Below are 21277 nucleotides of genomic sequence, written 5' to 3' on the forward strand. Positions count from 1 at the left end.
GGCATTTGGGTGGGTTAATTTGTAGAGATAAATAAGCAGGATGGTTTGTTAAGCAGTGATGGTTTAGTAGGAGACCACAAAATTGAAAAGTAACTGTGTTCCTTATGGATGTCATCCATTCTTCAAGCCAGCAGTAGGTGCACCTGGTCAGAGTGTTTACTGGTATACCTAAGTCCAACTCTAGAAAAACAAAATGACTCTTAAAACCACAACATGGAGGAGACTGATAGAAATAGCCAACTAAATAGTCCTCCAGTCCGGCTCATTAAAGATCATTGACTTGATAAAGAAACAATTTGGGCAGATATTGTTAGAGTTTTTTCTGACCATTGGGTGTGTCCTTCAGAGTTTTGCTATTACAAATGGAGAATTATTTAAAACTGAAATAGCTTTCTGACCTAGTAAAATACTACCGCCCCCCGCTAAATTCACAGAATTAAAACATTCTTTATAAAGATTGAAAAGCATCTGCCAAAAGGATTAAAACATGTACACATTATAAAGTTCACCTTTCATAGTGGATATTGGATCTTTTTTTACACTTGTGAAAAATGTAGTTTGCCATATTTTTTTCAGAAAACACCTTGAGGCTGGACCTTTATCTAACAGTGCTAAAGCCTCCAGTCTTTTAAGATGTCAAAAATATTTTTAAAGTAATTAATTACCCTCTTGATTCTCAGTGGTGGAGAATACTACCAAGAAACCTGGGCAGGTTTCTGAATTTTGTCACTCATTGAATAGCTGTCCTGGGAAAGACTCCTGTTGGCTAATGGGAACTGTTTTGTTGGAGCAGGCTCAGAATCACAGGTTGAAAGTATCAGTAGCAGAGCTACAATAGCCACTGGATATTGGTATGGTCAGCCTTACCTCCATTGCCTGAAAAGCTTTTCTATACTTAAATGTAATTAATCTTTTGAATTAGAGAAATTATCTCTAGATTGTGTAAACCTTTGATGATACTTTAGCAAAATAGAGTAAAACTAAGTCAAACTTTTAATAATGTTTATTATGCAGTTATTTAGGGAACAATTTTAAATCCTGTATTCTCTGTTTCTGTGGTTTTCCCTAAATCATTGGTTGAGTAAAAGGAATTAAATATCTGCAATTAAATCTTTTTGTTATTTCAGGTTTGAAATATCTCCATTCAGCTGGCATTTTACATCGAGACATTAAGCCAGGGAATCTCCTTGTGAACAGCAACTGTGTTCTAAAGGTAGCTTTTCAGTTTAAATATCTAAGAAAAAAAATCAGAATGTCAAACAGGTTTAAGAACAATATTTTTTTTGAAAGAAATATTAAATTTATTTTTATCACTTTATCAAAAATTAAAGAACTCAGTTTTCTCTAGCAATATCACTAGTCATGGCCATAGTAACTAATTTGTAGTATTGACTTATGGTTTCTTCATGATATTTTTCATATGTTTTGGAAGCACTGAAATTGGAATTGCAGTGTGACTAGAAACAAGAATAGAGAAGGCAATTTCTTTTCAGATTGTTCTATTATTAAAGGAAGTGTATATCAGAGGAAATATCAAAAGATGAGTAAGCTTCTATTTATATGGGAATGAAGTATGGCTTTTAAGAAGACTTTTTGTACAGCTAACATATCTGTGTGCTGTTTGACTGAGATAGCAAAGTAGGGAAATGGAAACATTTAAAAGTAAAATACTAAACCAGAAAAGGGTCAAATATATTTCCACAATATATAGTAGCCAGTCTTCAGTTATTCCTCTGAAGGGGAATTACTTACAGGATTAATTATAGTTAGTAGCCCCAAAATCTCAAGCCATCAGTTTTAATTTTACTTTTTCCAGTACCTTCCCCACCCCATTGTCTTTTGTCAGAGTAATTCACAAATTGTAAAATCCACATATGTGGATTTTATCACCTCTAATAGAGATATGTATTAGCAGAAGTTCTAAATAGTGAGAGGTCTGCCATATTTTTCCCCATCATAGAATTTAGAGGTAAGGGCTTTCCTAGAGTTGTGTTATCGCTGTTTGAGAAAATTAAAATTCCACTTATTTTATGAGTGGCTACAGTATTATATGGTGTTTCAGTCTGCAGTAAATGTAAAATCTTAACGTTTTTGACTGATATAGCTTAAAAACGAAAACTTTTAAATGGTTTCTACTTTAAAAGTAGTCAATGGGGGACGGGTAGAAAAGGTGAAAGTATTAAAAGGTACAGACTTCTAGTTATAAAATAAATCATGGAGATAAATCTAATGTATAGCATAGGAAATATAGTCACTAATGTGATAACTTGCACAGTGGTAGCAGATTATTAGACTTGTGTTAATCACTTCATAGATACATAAATGTCAAATCACTGTTGTATATCTGAAACTAATATAGTATTGTATGTCAAGTATAATTTAAAAATAAATTAATTTCATAATTAAAAATAAAAGTAATCCAGGTTGTCATTATTGCTTAGCTTGTTGTCAATTAAACTAAACATTAAAACCAAATATATAAGTGAATTTCAGTTTTTATTTTAAATACTTTTTTTAAACTGTGGGTCAATGTTCTTTAAAAATTGGCATGTTATGCTGCTTTTGAATAAAAATTCTCCCTTCATATAGCCTTCAAGAACTTTGTTCCTGTTTTAACTCTAGAAAGATTAAAAACCTGTATTTCATATTTTACCTGAAAACAACTCATATTGTAATTCATTCTTTTGTTTCCACAGAGAGATTAATTGTCCCCAGAATCCACCGAATATTCCTTCTATAGGTCATTCAGTTCATTCTCTTCCTCCCTTGTCACCTTTTTAAAGAGAGCTGCAACCTATCCCCATAACCCATTTTAATTAAAAAAAAAAAAAAAATTTTTAATTTAGAATCCTATAGCCAAGAATTTTTTGTCTTATTGAAACCAAATCAGTTTTATGACAATTTAAGCCAGTTTCTTCTGATTTTGGATTTTGGTTGGAGAACTTCACAGAGTATTTTATGTAGAACTTGTCATGCTTGATGCCATTAATTGCTTGCTTGAAGTCCATTTTCCCAATAGTCTGTTATGGTATTGTAACCTCTGGCTACATGAATGAGTAAAGAAAAATGTCATTTATGAATAAACAACACACAGACCAGAATAAATTGAAATTTTGCTCTGCTTTGACTTGTCCTAGTAGCCTACTTTTAAAAACCAGAGCGCCTGGCTACAACACTGATACTCTCTTCTCAAGTGCAAATTCATCGAAAATAATTATGATAAAATATTTATTTTAAATTAGTATATTTTTAAATTAGTATCTTTTCATATTATGAATATATTTTGTTTCCTGTTATGCACAAAATGGATAATGTTGCTGGAAGTCTCAATATCCTTTTGGTTATCTTATCACATAAGCTTTTTTCTTTGGGTTTTGCTCGTCTTCCAGATCAGACTGATATTTTTAACAAAGGACTTGCTTGATAACAGAAAACATTTTTTGTTGGGTGGGTGGTTGGGTTTTTTTAAATATATATAAATACAAAAAAGATACAGGAAAGTGCATGTAAGTTATTTCCTTTGCTTTTGCTTTGTTCTAAAAGATATCTTAAAAATTTATGGCCGAGTAATAGAGAATAAAATATGTTTTATTGAACTCTAGCCTTTGGAAGGATTTGAATATCTCTGCATACAAACACGAATTCATTTGAATTGACCAGACAAAGTAAATTGAAGACAGAAAGAGAAGATTGCCAAAAATTAGGAGTAAAGTTTGTTTTCTTTAAAGCAATGGTTTTCAATTTCTTTTTTTTTTTTTTAAGCTTCCAGGCCCTTTTTTTCAAGTAAAATCTATGCTGGGACCTCAACTTAGAAAACAGATAAAAAGTATTATTTTGTCACTTATAACAGTGACTCATAAAGTTAATCACTTAGATTACTGGAGCTTAGATAGCCATCACTCCATTATCTCGTTTTCAGTGTTCCTAGTGTGTGTTTGGTTGCCCGGTATCAAGAAAATTTTAATTCCTGAAAACAAACAAAAGTTGGTGGTGACAGCACTGTGGCTGTTTACTAACAGCTCACCTTGCAACCTCAGCATACTTTTCAGTTAAACAGAAATAGCAAGGAAAGATTTATTTCTAGGTCTGAATATAAATTAACCAGTCTTTCCAGGTTATAGCATACTATCTAAAACATAGAAGCGCTCAATTAAATATTTATGGCATGAAGAAATGAATGAACCTAGTAGCACTGGCATTCTACAGTATGCTACATTTTGACGTATTTATACATTTGAGTGTGATTAGCGTTTAAATACATGTGAAGTTGAGGTACAGTGTTTATGGAACTCCTGAAGTACTTCCTCACAACTGGATTTAGCAGGACTCAGTTTGAAACCCATAGTTTTAAAGAAATTTTATTATATATATTCCATAAAAATGGTGAACATAACTCAGGACACCTTCAAGATGTGCCTTTTTTTTTTTTTAATAATATCTTTCTCGATAAGCCATCCTTGAAAATAGATAGCTTGGTTTTTTAAAACCTAGAAATATATATTCAGCTTTTTTGGGGGGAGGGCTTAGTACTTGAAAACATTAAAGATAAGAAGCATATTTTTAATAGATATCATTTTATATAGAAATATGAAAGTTTGAGACTTTTCCCTCCCATCCAAATAAGATCAAGTTATATATTAACACAAATACTCTTTACTTGTACCATTGAAAAGTTTTCAGAGTTTAGAGGTCTATCAAGATTTTAATTTGTTGTTGTTTTGTTTTACTTTTCCATTTGTCTGTTTGACAATATAATGATAATCTTTTCTATTTAGATTTGTGATTTTGGATTGGCCAGAGTGGAAGAATTAGATGAATCTCGTCATATGACTCAGGAAGTTGTAACTCAGTATTATCGGGCTCCAGAAATCCTGATGGGAAGCCGTCATTACAGCAATGCTATTGACATCTGGTCTGTTGGATGTATCTTTGCAGAACTACTAGGACGAAGAATACTGTTTCAGGCACAGAGTCCCATTCAGCAGGTATGATACCACTTTAGGCTTTAGATGCTTTCAATTCCATTCAGAGAGAGATTCATTTTATAACTTACAAGCCTATTAAAGGATGTGACTTTATTACATGCACTGATGCATAGCAGCAGACTCTGCTGTAACAATTTCCACAGGTTATAATCTTCAATTGTTAGAAGGCCTCTATTCTTTCTAACTGAATGGGTCTGACTTGAAAATGTGTTTGGTGACTTAATGTACTTATAGTTTATGCTTAGAATATAAATTTTGAGTGCTGGTTTCTTTAAACTTGAACATTTAGAAACCTTTATTATTATTTAATCTTGAACATTTTTAACCTTTATTATTGGGCTAAAATATTTAAATATGGCAGAGAACATCAAAAGCTGATTAAAATGTAGCTTTAATAAACCATTCATGATACTTTCATTGTCTGCCTTTATTGCTAATTCATTACTACACATTTTCTTGGGATAATTTCTAAGTGTTTTTTATCAATAAATTTTAACAATATCATTTGCATGAGAATAATTTAACAATGATAAGTTCAGGCTGTAGCGTGAAATTGGTGGGTTCAAATCCTAGCTCTGCCATTTACTATCTATTAACTCTTGGGCATGCTAAACTGTTCTGAAGATTGTTATGCAGATTAAACAAAGTAGTAAAGGTGAAAATAAGGCCTGACACATAGTAAGCACTCAGTAAATGTTAGCAATTATGATGGTGGTGGTGTGCCAGGATGCTAGGGATTGAGCAGTAAATAGGACAGAGTTCTTGTCTTCGTGAGACTTTCACATGAAACAAAATAAATAAGCATACAAATAAATATAATCCCAAGTAATGATCAGGTCTATCAGGTTAAGGATAGAGAATGATTGTGGAGCAGAACAGTCCTAAGGGATACTCTGAAGGGATAACATTTGAAGAGTGGCCCAAGTGAAATGAGGGAGCAAGATACTAGAAAAGAGTGTTCTGGGAAAAGGGACAACCAATATAAAGCCTTTGAGGCAGGAACAAGTGTGGCATGTTGGAGGGATGGCATAATCAAGGAAGAGCATGTAGGAGACAAGATCAGAGAGAGAGAGCCGGACCATGTCAGCCTGATAAGGACTTTGGATTTTATTCTCTCCAAAGTGTGATGGAAAGCTATATGAAAGTTTTGAGCAAGAGAGTGTTAAGATTTTATTGATCACATTTTAAAAGATCACCTTAACTACCATGTATCTTTATAAATAATTCAGGCACTTGAACAAAAATGGAATCATTTCTTTAATGCTCTTTCTACAAAGAATTGTTAACTGATACATTAGAAACTATATGTTATAATCAACATTTAAATGTATTTCTCTACTACACATGCAAAATCTATTTTTTAAGTTTACATCTTAAACATTGATCCTAGTGATAAAAATAATATATTACCTAATGTTGGGTACTTTTGACAGTATCCACTTTACTGTTCAATTTCTGTAGAGTTTCGCAGAGTTACTTATATGGCTAGCATACCTGGACATAAAAAGCTGCTATACAAAAAAGCTTAAGTTAAATTTAAGGGGTTGTTCAAATCCTATATATTAAACAATGACCTTGGGTTGCTGCTGAAAAGAACATATAAAGGAAAGTGTGAAGCAACTGGAATGATATTCAGATACCTCATAGTCTAGAGAAATACATAGATCTTGAGTTTCCTAGTCTGACGTAGCCTCTGAGGGAAACTCGAATCTACCATTAGTGTATTTGGGGGTGAGAAATCAAGATATAAAATGGGAAAAAGTAGCAATAAATTTAAGTTAAAAAAAAATAAAAAATAAAGTAAATAAGATGGAAAAAAGAATAACTTCTAAATGGAATTGGTTATTTTCTGTAGCATTTTCTTTGTATCTTTGAGAAATAAATATCCTAGGTACTTTAGTACCAGCACACTTTATAAAAATGTTTCTCATTCATGGATCTGATTCATTTTAAACAACATTCTGAATGTTTCCATTTGTTTTCATGAGCCAGTCATTTCCTTCTGCCTTTAGTGTAGTTTTCAGAAGTCCGAAAGTAGCACCAATGCACTTTTCCCAAAAAGCTTTGTATAGAGGTCTTTACTTCTGTGGAGAACAAGCTACTTAGATACCTCCGTTATCCTGGAGGTCATTGACACTGATGGTTACCCCCACGGTTTAGATAAGTGCAGAAAATAGTGCTTTATATTTGGCATCCCTGGCACCAGGAAAAGAAATATTCTCTAGGTAAAAAATTTTCCATTCTGGAGGAATTCGAATGATATGTTACTGCTAATTAGGTTATGAGGTTAAAACAATAGTAGTACTACAGAAAATTGTTAAGGTAGTTTGGTACTTAGAAAGACTTGTTTGTGAGAAGACTGTTTTTATTGGTCTCTTTTATTGTACCCAGCTAACTAAATGTGGCCTTATACAGTGTCATTGTTAGATTCTAAGTACCACAGTTTTCTGCCAGTGTGAGAGATTTCTAGCATAACTAGAATGTAAAGGATGTGTAACTGGCCCAAACATTGATAGTTTAGCCTTAATTTCAGCTGTGAATGTTCTGAGTATTTACTAAATCACAGCTGCCTGATTTGTGGATTAGCTCCTTGATGAGCCTGAATCCATGTGAAAGCATCAGAATCTATTCATTAACTGTTTGAAAGTAATAGTCATTAGCCATCAGCAGAAGAGCAGTTCACCTCTGTAAGGATCATAGATGCTATGGTATCAAGACACAGGGCGGGTAGATGCCGACTTCTAAATTATTATAGCCTTAGAATGCCATGCTTGCTAAAAACATATTTTCTATATTTCTATCACATAGATTCCTAATGATTATTTTTCTGGTTTTTTTAATAGTCCAAAAAGTGAAAATAGGGGATCCTACTGGTTAATCTGGAAATTGCCTTAAGGTTTACTTCTGCCAGATTTGGTCCTCATCTCTAATGAAAAGTTGTTTACGTGAGCTTGTTATCTATCCATCTGTACTTCACGTTTCTTTGTAGTTGGATTTGATCACGGATCTCTTGGGCACACCATCACTGGAAGCAATGAGGACGGCTTGTGAAGGCGCTAAGGCACACATACTCAGGGGTCCTCATAAACAGGTAAAAGAAGAAGGAGGGTATCTGTATTTGGTAACCATCTGTTTGGACGAGATTTCCCTTCCAACAGAATAAAGAAGTAAGAATTCTTAAACAAAAACGTTACTTGTAAGTTTTATTTATTTCGTATGTCATGGCCATAAGTAAGAAAATATTAAATATTTGTCAAATCAAATAAAATATGGTAATTCCCAATGCTATAGGAAAAAGTAAATATTTTTGTAGCCCTGCTAATAAATGACCCCTGGCTTTTTGTCTCCTGCTTTTTTGATGTGTCTAGGAAAAGTTACTGGGGGTGGAGCTTTAACCTCGATGCCCTAACCTAGTACATGTATATCAAATACTGAGCCAAAAGACCTGGTATCTTTTATTTCAGCAAAGAATGTGAAGCTATTCCTCTTGCACTTTTGCCACTAACATGGAATCAAATGTGAATGTTGTTAGAAAAGTATGAAGAGAGATTGTCAGATTTGCATTGATCATTATTACTTGGAACCAGCCAACTCACTTTTGAGAAAGACAAGATGGTCTTTCTCTCTACTCTGTTGATTTAGCAGCATTTTTTAGAAACACTTTCCTAATCTCCTTTGGACAAAACAGCTTAATGATGTGAAGAATGACTAAGGAGAATACTTTTCTTAGAAACAAACTGAAACAGGAAGCTTGGCAGGTAATTGTCCCCAGCTTTCGCATGGTTTCTTTTAAGTTGGGTATTTAGATGATCTGAGTGATCATTAGAAGTTCTGATTGATCCAGTTGACCAAATGATAGACCGAGTTTAACACTCCTTCTTTCAGCTTTCCAGCCAGATGTTTGGTCAAGCAAGGCCTTGCCTTTTCCTCTCTGTGATTCTAGTATGACTCCAGAGCATCCATTTTCACTGGCATAAAGGGCAATAGGTACAGTGCGTTTATCTTCTAAAACCAGCCCGAACTAGTAACTATCATTATTGTCTAAAACAAAGGGAGGAAGAAAGGAAAATTTTAAGTTCCATATTTATTTAACTAGTTAAATAGATTAAGATGTTTAACAGAATTCTTTCTTAATACATTTTTCCATGAATGGGTCTCTTAATAGTAATGCTTCTTAGAGCTTAACATTTTGCTTATCACTAAGTTTAGTGATGGCCTTAAGAGAGCATCATAGTAAAAGGTAGGATTAGCTCTGGCTAGTCTTGAATATTTTGATTTTTGATATTTTGATTTTGAAGAGAAGACTGACAGAGTGAAAATTAATTAGGGGACCATTTCTGCTCAAAAGTTAGATATGCTTTGCACCGACTTTCAAGTCTTATCTTTAGATGGCTTTTAACCCATTCTGGCAATGGTCTCTTTAGGCAGGTGTTCATGGTCTTTGAACACCAGCCCAGGTAGATTTGTATAGAGTAAGTTATACCTGCCATATATAATTGAATGTAAATGAACTTAGCACAGTACTTGGTTGCATTTTTCCCCCAGTATGGAAATTCAATTTTTTATCTACATTTGCAAGTCGATCTTCATACCACCACTGCTCTCGAGAGACGTTAACAAGTTAACAGACTCTTGAAGCTCTTTAAGGCAGCCATTAGTCAGATTCTGCCTTTTCCCTTCCTACTCCTTCTCTTACCCCATGATGCATATCTTAGATGTCTCTAGTTAGCCTGTTAGCAGCTGCTTGAAGGTATCTCCATTCATGTTACAGCTATTTAAAGCTGAGATTGGAAGACACATACACACCCACACACAAGTATATTTGGTATGTAGCCACTTGGATTTTTTTTAACTTTAAAAGATTAATTTGGTCCCCAATCCAATATATACAATATAGCTTATGTAGTTCTATACATCATGACTGTTCTGCAAAGGGCATAGTGCTTAGCTCAGTATACTGAACGTATACTCTGTTTATGTTTCTCTGGACTATAGTGATTAAGAGTGCAGGCTGTGGTGTCAGTCTCAGGCTCATCACATTGCACATGTTGAATGATATCCCAGGAGTTGTACACTGCAGTTTTCAGACAGACCGAATATGTACCCCAACTCTACCAGTAATTCATTTTGTGACCTTTGGCAAATTACTTAATCTTTGTGTGCCTCCGTTTATTCACCTGTAAAATGGGAATAAAAATAGTTCCAACCTCGTTAAATTGTTATATTAATAAAGAGATAGTGGGTGCAAGGAAAGCATAAAATAGTGCCTGGCATTCTAAATACTTAATAAATATTAACAAAGTTATCACTCTAAAATAATAGCTAAAGCTTATGATTTTTTTTTAATAACGTATTATAATCAAGGGGAGTTTATCCCAAGAATGAAAAGATGTTTACCTTAATTAATATATTAAATCCTCACAACACTATAATGTACCATTTATTGTTCCTTTTCACAGATAGAAGATAGAGGATTACTGAGGTTAAATAATATGCTTAAGGCCATAAGCCAGATCTCAAAACTAAATTTCTCTAATTCTAAAACCTCTGTTCTTAGCTAGTCACTGCCTGGTACATATACCTTCAGCAGGGTTTTTTAAAATTATTATTATTTCATTTGTTTATATGCAAATAATATGTGAGTACATGTAAAATAAAATTTTTACTGAGTTAGTCATCCTTAGCTATCCCCCACACCATCCCAGTCTCCTCTGAATTAATTTGAGAATATCTTTTTGACAAATTTTTCTGTGCACCTATTTACATATATTTGTACAAACAGAAATATGTGCTATTGGTTTGTTGAGACTTTTTGAAAACTATATACATGTACAGGAGAACCTAATTAGCTATCTTCTTAAAGTCACAGATTACTGCCTCAAATTAATTTACTTGTGTTGATCGATTAATATACATACTTCCCTGTGGTGTAATAGTACACTTTCCAGTGAAAATCAGTTAAAAACTGACTTAAGCAAAAATAGGAAACTTACTAGTTATATAACTAAAAAGTCTTGAGCTACAACTGACTTCAGGCCCTGCTGGATTCAGGTAATCGAGTGATGTTCTGTGCCAGGAATCTGACCCTCTTTGTTCTGTTTTCCTGTGTGTTGGCTTCATTTTCAGACAGGCTTTTTTCCATCTGTTTGCAAAAATGGAACCAGTAGTCCAGGCCCACGTACTATTAGTAAATCATTCAGGAAAGAGCTTTCCCAAATAAATCCAGAAAAAAATATTTGGATGTTCTCTGATTCATTTAGGAATGTGTTTGGTTATAAGTAATAGAAAATCTTGTTTACAGTAAAGAAATAGGATTCCTTTCTTCTTCATATCAAGTTTGATATAGCAGCTCAATTATGTCATCAAGAATCTAGTTTTTTTCTTTCTTTCTGCTCTGCCGTCTTTAGAATGTTGACTTCATACTCTCTCATTGCCTCATGGTTACAAAATGGCTGTAGCTTGTTCACATTCAAAGCCATAAAATGGAGGACAAAGGGAGCACTAGCAAAAGTTTCCCCAGAAGCCTGCCTGCTAAACTTCTGCATGTATGTCATTGTTCAGAATTGTGTAACATGTAGCCTTCCAGATGCAAGACAGGCTGAAAAAAAAATGAGTATTTTCCCATCCCATATAATGAAGGTCAACAAGGAAGAAGAGGATTGGGGGATTTTGTTGGGTTAGCCATTCCATGGCTGTCCCCTAACCTCTTTCAGACCAGGTGCCCATCCTGGAGCCAGTCATGGTGCTCAGAGGATATATCATTTGATTGGCCAGGCTGAGTCGGGTGCCATCTTTGGAGTTCAGGGTTGAAATCAAGCCTAGCCAAACCACTTGATTTGAGAGTGAAAAGACAGTGTTTCCCTAATGGTCAGGAAATGCTGGGCAGACAAAAACTGTATGGAATTTTTTATTTACTGTCTCTTTTCTACAGCTCAGAATCTTGGGTGAAGAGAATCTCAGCTGCCATGGCCTAAGTATCTATTAAGGTAGATACTTGTTGAGACACTGACCTGTTGACAGGATTGAAAAGTCTAACTTAATCTTTTGTTCATCTCTTATAAGATTTAGATCATCTTTTCTCCTCAGATTGTTCCCAGCTAATTTTGTCGGAAATAGATTTATTTTCAGTGAAGTTAAAATAGTCTTGTCTCCTGACAGGGACCATATCTTACATTTAATAGAATCAGAGTATATTAGTGAGTTCATTTAGTTCATTTATTTTTCAAGTGAGGGTTTCTTTTATATAACCCCAAAGTGCTTACCACTGGGCACTGTGCATTGTACGGACTCAATTAACATTGCTGAGTGACAATCACAGCTTCTTTGCTGCCAAATGAAAACTAACAAGAATGTCCAATAGGACTCACACAGCCTGGCTGACTCCACTGCAGTGACCAGCATTCTGCAGTTGGCTTATATGGGATAACCATTTAGGGCCTCTCACCCAAGACCAGAAGCTCATCCTTGATTTATTTCACTGACAATCACATTCATTAATAGAGTACTCTTTATAACCCTTCCTTGCTTCATGATTTCAGCACTGGCACCCACTCACTCCTACATTGCTGAGTGACTTATAAACTTGCAGAACAAATAGAAAATGGACTTTAAAGAAGGTGGGGGTGATATGTATGAATGTTAGGGGAACTGGCAAAAACTTTTCCAGAGGAGATTTAGGGTATATTTTAAGCATTCTATTTTCTCTCTTATTGAAATTGATTGTATTGCACTTGAAAAGGATTATAAACATCTTGTGTAGTTCTGATACTCTGGGCCCATCTGGTTTCAACCATTATGGTTGGTGAATTAGAGGGGAAGAAAATGGAAATAGAAATGGCAACATCTCTAACATTGCATCTTTCCTGTGGAGCCAGTGCTAGAACTAAGTTATTAACGGTTATCTTTCTGGAGAGGTATTGGCATGACTAAACTGACTCTTCTTTTTCTCTGTTCCTCTTTTTAAAATGCATATAAACACAGAAGAAGAGAAAGTATATAATATGACTGACTGTTCTAGGCAGAAATTAAACTTAGCCTTATTTTTAGTATATTTTTGGGGGGTATATTTCTGTAAAGAAATTGGGGGGGGTGTTTAAAATTTTATTTGATTTTCACAAGCTCCCCATCCCATATCCAGATGTCCTTAAGTCTTATAAATTTTGCCTTCTAATTTGTTCTCTATCCTCCATTCAGTGGCTTCTGGAACTACTTGATTATGTTTTCCTTGCCTACTTGAAAGGTGTTATTTATCTTTGTTTGCCCCAACACCTAGCTCAGGACCTGGTGGATGTTAGGCGATTAGCAATGATGTTGATAGACAGGTCTACTGGTGCAGTCTAATAGATGAGAACGCCAAGGTTCAAATGACTTACCCGAGTCTAGTAATGGCAAAGTTAGAACTTGAACCCACATCTTCCAGTATTCTTTTCCCTAAACTATAACATAATCTTCACCACAAAAATAGGATCAGGGGTAGATTCACTTAAGGAGTGGAAAGGAAAGAATTGCTTATGGTGAGACATTTGAGTCAGTAAGAATTGGCCGGAATTTGGCTGCCAACTTGCACAAACAGGTGAAAAGGAAGACAGCTATTTACAGTGAAACCAAGAATCAAAATCCTTTAAGAATATCAAGTTACTTCATTTTGCCCAATAAAAAAATTCTTAGGGAAAAATATATTTAAGTTGTTAGTTAAGACCTGTTCCTCACACTCTCCACACACACACCCCATTGTCTTGACTAATATAAATAATTTCAGAGCTACCATAGACTTGCATATTTTAACAAAAATAATTCTCTGTCTGCAAATATGTAAATGCACCAAGAAATAGTAAGTTGGTGCACAAATATTTGAATGACAACTACATATACGTTCTATGTATATAATGCTTTTTATCTGTAGTAGTCCTAACAAGTCTCATATAATTTTAGAACTAAAGTAAACTTAAGATATCATTTAGAATACTGAGATTCAGACATGTCGATTTATCTAATTTGTTAGTGAACTAGAACCCCCATCTCATCTCTATTACTCCTTGATCCTGAAGAAAACTTCTTTAAGTTGAATAATTATCTCCGGATGATTCTGAGTTATCTTGTTCTTGTTGGATTTTCCTATGTGTCTTTGTTGAAAGGAGGCAGATATGTAAAATATTTGATGTTAGTAGTTGTCATAGCAAGATTCTGAGGCTGTGATCGAGATACAAGGAGACCTTTTAGTGTCACTTATATGAGAGAGAGCAGCAATGCCATTCACCTGCTCTGTCCCCTGACCCTCCAGGCAGTGAAATGGAAGCTTTATAAGCTTTGGGACTTCACATGTCATCAGAGCCATCTCCTTGCCTCAGCGCCAGGTTAGATATGGGCATGTGGATATGCCTGCCACCTACAAAGACAATGAGAAATTAAGTGCTAAAGGCAAAATATGCATAGCTAGAGAAAGCAATAGCATACTTCTTGTTTAGAAGATTCTGTAACTTCCTTGAGTGCCTTATAGCTCCTTTAGGACTAGTGTTTTAGCAACTTTATGGTAGTGTTGCCATGAGGCATAGTTCACATGCTTACTTTTCACAGTTCACATGCTTAATTTTGCATATGGACAAGATATTAAATCTTTTTTCTCCCACCCCTAGGTATGTTTGTTCTTCCCTTCTTGCCAGAGCATTTACAGTGTAAGGAGCTCCATATTTACAGGATTAGCTTTCATTTTCCATGGGCTCTTTTGTGCTCTAATCTACAATGAGTAATCATGTAATATAAAATATGCTATTGGAAGTCAATGACAGTTGTTTTTGAAGACTGGTTAATGAGAGGAATACTCATTTCCTTTGAGTTTTAGATTTATGTGCATACATCTTTAGATCTGGGTACTTACCTTGTCATAAATTGGCTGTATTCCATATCTACTTACACAAAGATTCATTTACATATTTGAATTCTTTATTTTTTCACAGCCATCTCTTCCTGTACTTTATACCCTGTCTAGCCAGGCTACACATGAAGCTGTTCATCTCCTTTGCAGGATGTTGGTCTTTGATCCAGTAAGTAGTGTTTGTTTTTATTTTTTAATGAATTAAAAACACATGTGTTTTAAGAAAAACATCGATAGATGGGCAGTGTAAATAATGACTTTTCAAAAGATAAACTGTAGTCCCCAATTTCATCTATATCATGCTCATCACACAGAAGTTTGATTATTAACACTTATCAGTCAAGGTGAAGAGAGATAAGGAACTGTACCACCCTTTTTTTTATCTCAATATTTGTAAAAGGAGCTTGGCAAGTTAAATCAGGAGAAAAAAAGGTTAACATTATTTGAAAAATCGTTTACTTTTTCAGTCGTTGAAATAGTAGCTTTTCCAAATGCCATTTCTAATCTTGACTCTTCTGGGACAAAATTCAGCTCTTCATTTAGTCATTCGTTCAAAGGATATTTATTATTCATGTCTGTGCCAATAACTATTGTCAAAGAAGACTCAAAAATGGAAGCATTTAGAAAAAATTTTACTTGCCAAGAATGCAAGGAAGTCACCAAATACAAAAAAGAACAGGTATTTAAAGGGGGAAAGTACTCACAAAATTATCATTAAGTTTACATTGGTCTGTTTTTGAAGAGAAAACAGCAACTGTCTCACGTGATCATCAAATCCACAAAGGTCAGAACTATCTTGAGACATCAGCATAACAAAAATTAGGAATAAAAATGTTTGGTTAGGGAGTCCAGGTTTCTAAGAAATAGTAAAGGTTTTATTATTTAGGGGACCAGAACCAATCAGAGTGATCAAGTTATTTTTGTTACACTCAGGGTACAAAGTGGATTTTTGTTTGGTGTTTATTTTTTGTTTTCCTTTTGTTTACTTTGGCATGTTAGTGATAGGAAAGCAAGACAAAGCGGAGGTTCTTGATTCCACAGTCTCTCCTTGCAGTCAAGTTCCTGCCATTAAGGACAGTTCCAACAACATAACTTGCCCAATGAGCTTGTGATTTAGTGTCATTAGTTTGACATATTTTTTTATTTGGCAGTTTTATCTGCATATCTAACAGGAGATTTTGTTTAATACATAAAGACCTTTTGTATGGTTAACAAAACTAGAGCAACAGAATTCAGCCTCCAGAGGTAATTTCTGTCTGCCCATAGAGGGTTTTGTAAAGGCCCCGAGGTTAAAATTTACTTTTATTTGTCAGAAATACCTTATTCTCTTTATTATTTCTACTAGATTAGGAACCAAGAACCATGTGATTCACTGGTACCAGGTTTTACTTACAATACTTACAGCTGTAAGGTATCCTCTTTCTCAGAGGTTCCATGTTTATTAATGCTCCTGATCTGCCAGGAGCTCATAGTCTTTACAACTCTGAGGCTGGACTGTCTTAAGCCACTGCATAACATTTAACCATTTTTATCATCATCTTATAGAACAAGGCCAACAAATATGTAATTTTTTTACAGAATTATTATTTTTAAATTGGTCTGATGTTTTATTTGTTTATGATTGATATTAAGGATTCTTTTCTTTCAGTTCTGATAGTTCACTTAGAAATAGATGCCATTTTAAAGGAATTTTATTTTGGTTTTAACCTGTTGAGTGTTAGCGATATATTAAGAAGAAATGATTTTAAAAGTCATTAAAAATAGAATAACCATAATTAAGTCAATTCATTAAGTCTGTTTAGTCTGCAGTAGTTAATTCTCATTTTGTTGATCTTGGGTTAGGCAGCCTATTGCCACATGTCTGCTCCTGCACTGAAACATTCCTGGACATCCTGACTCGGTTACTTGGTTCAGTCTTAAGAGGTGATTGTCTGAGGTGATGATATCCGTTATACCCATGAATTATACCATGAAGACAATTGTCAAGAGTACCAGATAATAGTCCTTCACTGAGGTCCATGTTATATTTCTTATGAAAGATTCAATTCTTGATTTTTAGCTTGGTACCAGGAGCCTTTAGGCAAATATAAGAAAAAGGCAGAAAGCAGCAGTGGAGGATAAGATTAAGGGATTCTGGTTCTTTTATTATAATATCAACAATATTGGAAGGAATGGAGTATAATAAATAATCAATTCATAAAGATGTAATTAACTGTTACCTCAAAATAGTGAAGATGATAAACAAATCTCCAGAGACCTTAATTTATCTAAAAGCAATATTTTTAAAGCACAACAATAATTATTAGGAATTTAGACAAAATTGTTCATTATTTTCCCTTGACAAACAAAAACGTTATCTTGCATACACATCTTCATACCATCACACAGTCCTTTACATTCTGTAAAAAAAATGTGTGTACTTTAACCCAAAGGTATTTATTTTCATATGTTTTTTGACTGTTTATTGATAGCTATTCTATAAGGTATTAATGAAGAGCCTAAGCATATTAAAATTATATACAGGTGTCAACAGACTTTATTAACTCAAATTAATATTAGTAAAGTCTTATGTTAACTGAGAATCAGAAGATTAAAATTCGAGTTGACACATTAAGTCCTTATGATTTATAGCATTCTAAAGCCTAATTTCTTTTTAGAAACACATTACCTATTATTCATTCTAATTTAGTTGAACACGTAATTTTTGAAATTTCATAATCTTAGAGTGATATTAGTTTATCTAATCTACAAAAGCAGTAAAAAAAAAAATCAAATTCAAAATGATTAGGCTTTTTGTGAGAAAACAAACCCAAAACATGTATAAACTAGGATATTTTGCTAACATTATTTGTAATTGGAGGTAAAATTAGGAAGAAAACATGTTTTTAAATTTTTATAACAGATTGGTTTTTCCAAAGAGTCATCTTGCATAAGAATGTCACATGACCTCATTATCTTATAGAATTATGTTTTGTTTCATACTTTGTAACCTAGTAACCAAGAATATTATTTTAACAGGTAAAGCTTTTTTTAATCTTTGATTTATATATTTACCAAGGAAAAAATTTTAAAGAGCCAATATATTAAATAGATAAGGAAGAATAATATTTTTTCCATTTCTTTTTACATGTCTTTAATGTGTTAATATTGTTTCTAAAAGCCAGTTGGAATGGGAGTTAGCTCCATTTTAAGAGATCTCATAATATGATGTTTTAACTGTCTTCAGAAATATACAAAGTACATCAATTTGTTTATTTAGAAATATTTTATATTTATAAAATGGAAAATTTTCTCAACTTATTCAAAACTAGAAGAGCCAATATTGATAAAGCAACAAAATCTAGGATAGAAATAAGTATCCATATCTATTACAAATGTGATCAGTTAAAGAAACAAGATATGTACAATATGTAATTAAAATACATAGGACATAATTAAGCACCATTAGGTCTTTCAAAAGAACACCTTTACTGAAAATCTGAGTAATTTTGTAATTTCTTTCTCTATTTAGCAGGACAGTTATTTCTTTTCAGTGTCCATACCCTTTGCAAAATGGCAGTCTCCTTTCTTTAGCCTTATTTCAGAAGTCATAAAGAGACTTTAATTTGTTTAGAGAAATGAAAGTTGATTATGATGTGCTATGAATTTGATTCACTTTTTATTCAAAGGCTTCTCTTAGGTAAGACACTTTAGAAGACACCCCCCCCCCCATTTTGGCACACAGAGATCATACAAACACATCTATCAATAGTTGGGGAAACACCAAAATCCTTTCAATGCTGCGTTCTCAAATTTCAGGAAATAACAGAATCCTCGGACAAAAAAGACTAAGAGCGAAACCAGATTCCAGCTGCTGATGGCAGCTGATAAGGACCTAATTTCTGACATTTGCCACCTGACAGAAATGACTTAATGGTGAGATGATAAAATTAAACCCCAGATTCAATCCCTGCTGCCACCAAGTGTGGACATGATCAGCCAGACATGATCATGCTCAATCGGAAACAGAAATCAACTTGGCCAAGAGCAACATTTAGTGTGCAAAAGCCAAAGAACTTAGTCCCACAGATGAGACCGGCCAGAGACGCTGAGGATGAGCGGCCCACTTCTGGTCAAGGTGCATTGTCAGCCAGCTTGATTCTTTTGGTTCTGACAGTAGTCCTTTATCCCGGTGGAACCTCCAGGAATAGCTGCATTTAGGGAAAAAAAAGAAAAAGTTTACTTGCTAAGAGTACCAGTGAATCAGACTTCAGCTTGACCACCAAATACAAAACATGGCAGGTGGCAAAAGGAACATAACCAAGGTTGTCAAGTTTGGTTTGTCCATGCCAGATAAACAGCAGCTTTCCTTTGTGGTTATCATGTCCTAAAAGGTCATGACATGCCTTTTAATATCAGCATGTTAAAAAAATCAGAAACAAAAGTGTTTTCAGGGAATCCAGGTTTATGGGACATGATTAACATTTTATTATTTGGGGGACTAGAACCAGTCAGGATGATCTGGCTATTTTTTTGGTTTAATTGAGTACAAAATGGTTTTTTTTTTTTTTTTAATCATGTTATGTGAAATGCCTGATCATATTGAAAGTAGGGCAAAGTGTCAGTTTTGTTTTACTCTCTACTATTGAGACCATCTTTACATCTTTTAAAATTCACTTTTCCTCAGTAGTACTTATATGTCCACTGAGCTAAAGGAAGGGACATTTTTTTTTTAATGTAGAAATAAATTTAAAAGTTTATAGTTTATCAGCCTGAAACTAGTATATTAAGTATTCTGATCTGAAGTGTCAGAAATCCACAGGCTGCTGATATTCAGACTGAGCTGGATGTTTAAACATGGCATTTAGGCTGTTATCTGCTGCCTAACTCCAGCAGCTGTCAGGCTTTTGCCCAAAGTCGATTTGGTATTCTAAGAACATAAAAGTTTCAAGCAGCTTTATAAAATTGCCACTGTGATCACATCTCTTCTAAATGCTGAGACATATTTAGAAACTATAACTGTTATTTAAAATGTAAACTTACCCCTCTGAAGCATTACATATTTAAATGTCATGATATTTGTCATTTTTGACCCTGCTTCCATTTATTTCAAGGTAGGAACTTCTCAGGATCTTAGCAGAAAGTCATTTCTGAGTGCTTTGTGGTATGTGATGGCTTATAATAGTAGTTTCTTGTCCTAAATCATATACTCCTGCTGCTGCTACATTACTCACCTTTAAATTCAGTTACCCCATCTTTACACAGGATGTACCATATAAGTTGCATAAAATAGTTACTGTGTCTTGTGAAAGAACCTGCATAGACAATCATGTTTATCTGTAGTATTGATGTGCTGGTCTCTGAATTTTATTTCAGTCCAAAAGAATATCCGCTAAGGATGCCTTAGCCCACCCCTACCTAGATGAAGGGCGACTACGATATCACACATGTATGTGTAAATGTTGCTTTTCCACCTCTACTGGAAGAGTTTATACCAGTGACTTTGAGCCCGTCACCAATCCCAAATTTGATGACACTTTTGAGAAGAACCTCAGTTCTGTTCGACAGGTTAAAGGTGAGTTGGGGTTTTGTTTTGGTTTTGGTTTTGGTTTTGGTTTTGGTTTTGGTTTTGGTTTTGGTCTTTGGCCGATCAGGATGACTAGTAACATTTTTCATTTTGTGGCCATGTAAAGCTGAGATCTGGATGGTGACCAAAGCTCCTTCGTCTCTTTATTTTACAACTTTGTATATAGCTGTTTGTTCAGGCCATGTATGCCAAGAAAGCTTTGTGTGTTATAAAACACTGATTTAATATTATATCCAGAGGAAGGTCAGGCAAAAGAATGAATATTTTGTTTTTGTTTTCAAAGCCGGCTTATTTAATGAGTGTGACTCAATATATTTAATACGTATTCACTCATTGTAATTTATTTATTGAATGAAACATTGTGAACTTCTTTTTTGTATAACACCCAATGTTTTAAAAAAGATAAACATACACTGAGGGAACGAGTCTTTGGTTGATGACGAGAAGAGAATTTCTGCTAGTTGACTCATAAAATTTCCCCACACGATCTCCTATTGGGGTGGGATGGGGGTTAATGACATCCAAAATTCTGAATGATTTTTGTGTCTGCTCTAGGACATTTTGGGAGAGAGAGTAGTCCCCATAGTAAGCAGCCCAAAACTATGTACTTAAACACCAACTGAGGTTATTTAAGTGATTTTCAAGAAGGTGGTAATTACTAGCAATTGAGAAGGGTTCACTCATAATGCCAACCCTGTAGAGTCACTCTCAAATTTATAGACCATTTTACTCTTAATGATGGGAATTCCAACCCATGAAATGCCACTTCAGAGGTTTTTGCCTGTGTTTAGCAGCAACTGCCATTTTGGTTTCAGGAAAGTTGTGCTGGATTCTGCCTAATAGATGACATGTGTT

General features: G+C 34.3%; 1 protein-coding gene across 3 annotated transcripts in view; it reads left to right on the forward strand.

Moving 5' to 3' along the window:
- NLK (nemo like kinase) overlaps positions 1–21277 on the forward strand; it is a 130504-nt gene that overhangs the window by 105118 nt on the left and 4109 nt on the right. For all 3 annotated transcript variants that reach the window (XR_005658041.1, XR_005658042.1, XM_039886074.1), the window contains exons 5-9: positions 1128–1213; positions 4776–4985; positions 7975–8076; positions 14939–15025; positions 20212–20410. Coding sequence is in view for 1 of the 3 variants with exons in the window: in XM_039886074.1 (XP_039742008.1) it covers positions 1128–1213; positions 4776–4985; positions 7975–8076; positions 14939–15025; positions 20212–20410 (684 nt within the window). In the remaining 2 variants the exon portion in view is untranslated. The remainder of the gene's footprint in view (positions 1–1127; positions 1214–4775; positions 4986–7974; positions 8077–14938; positions 15026–20211; positions 20411–21277) is intronic.

This window comes from Pteropus medius, unplaced genomic scaffold (assembly GCF_902729225.1).
Source record: "Pteropus medius unplaced genomic scaffold, Ma_sr-lr_union100, whole genome shotgun sequence".
Lineage (NCBI taxonomy): Eukaryota > Metazoa > Chordata > Mammalia > Chiroptera > Pteropodidae > Pteropus > Pteropus medius.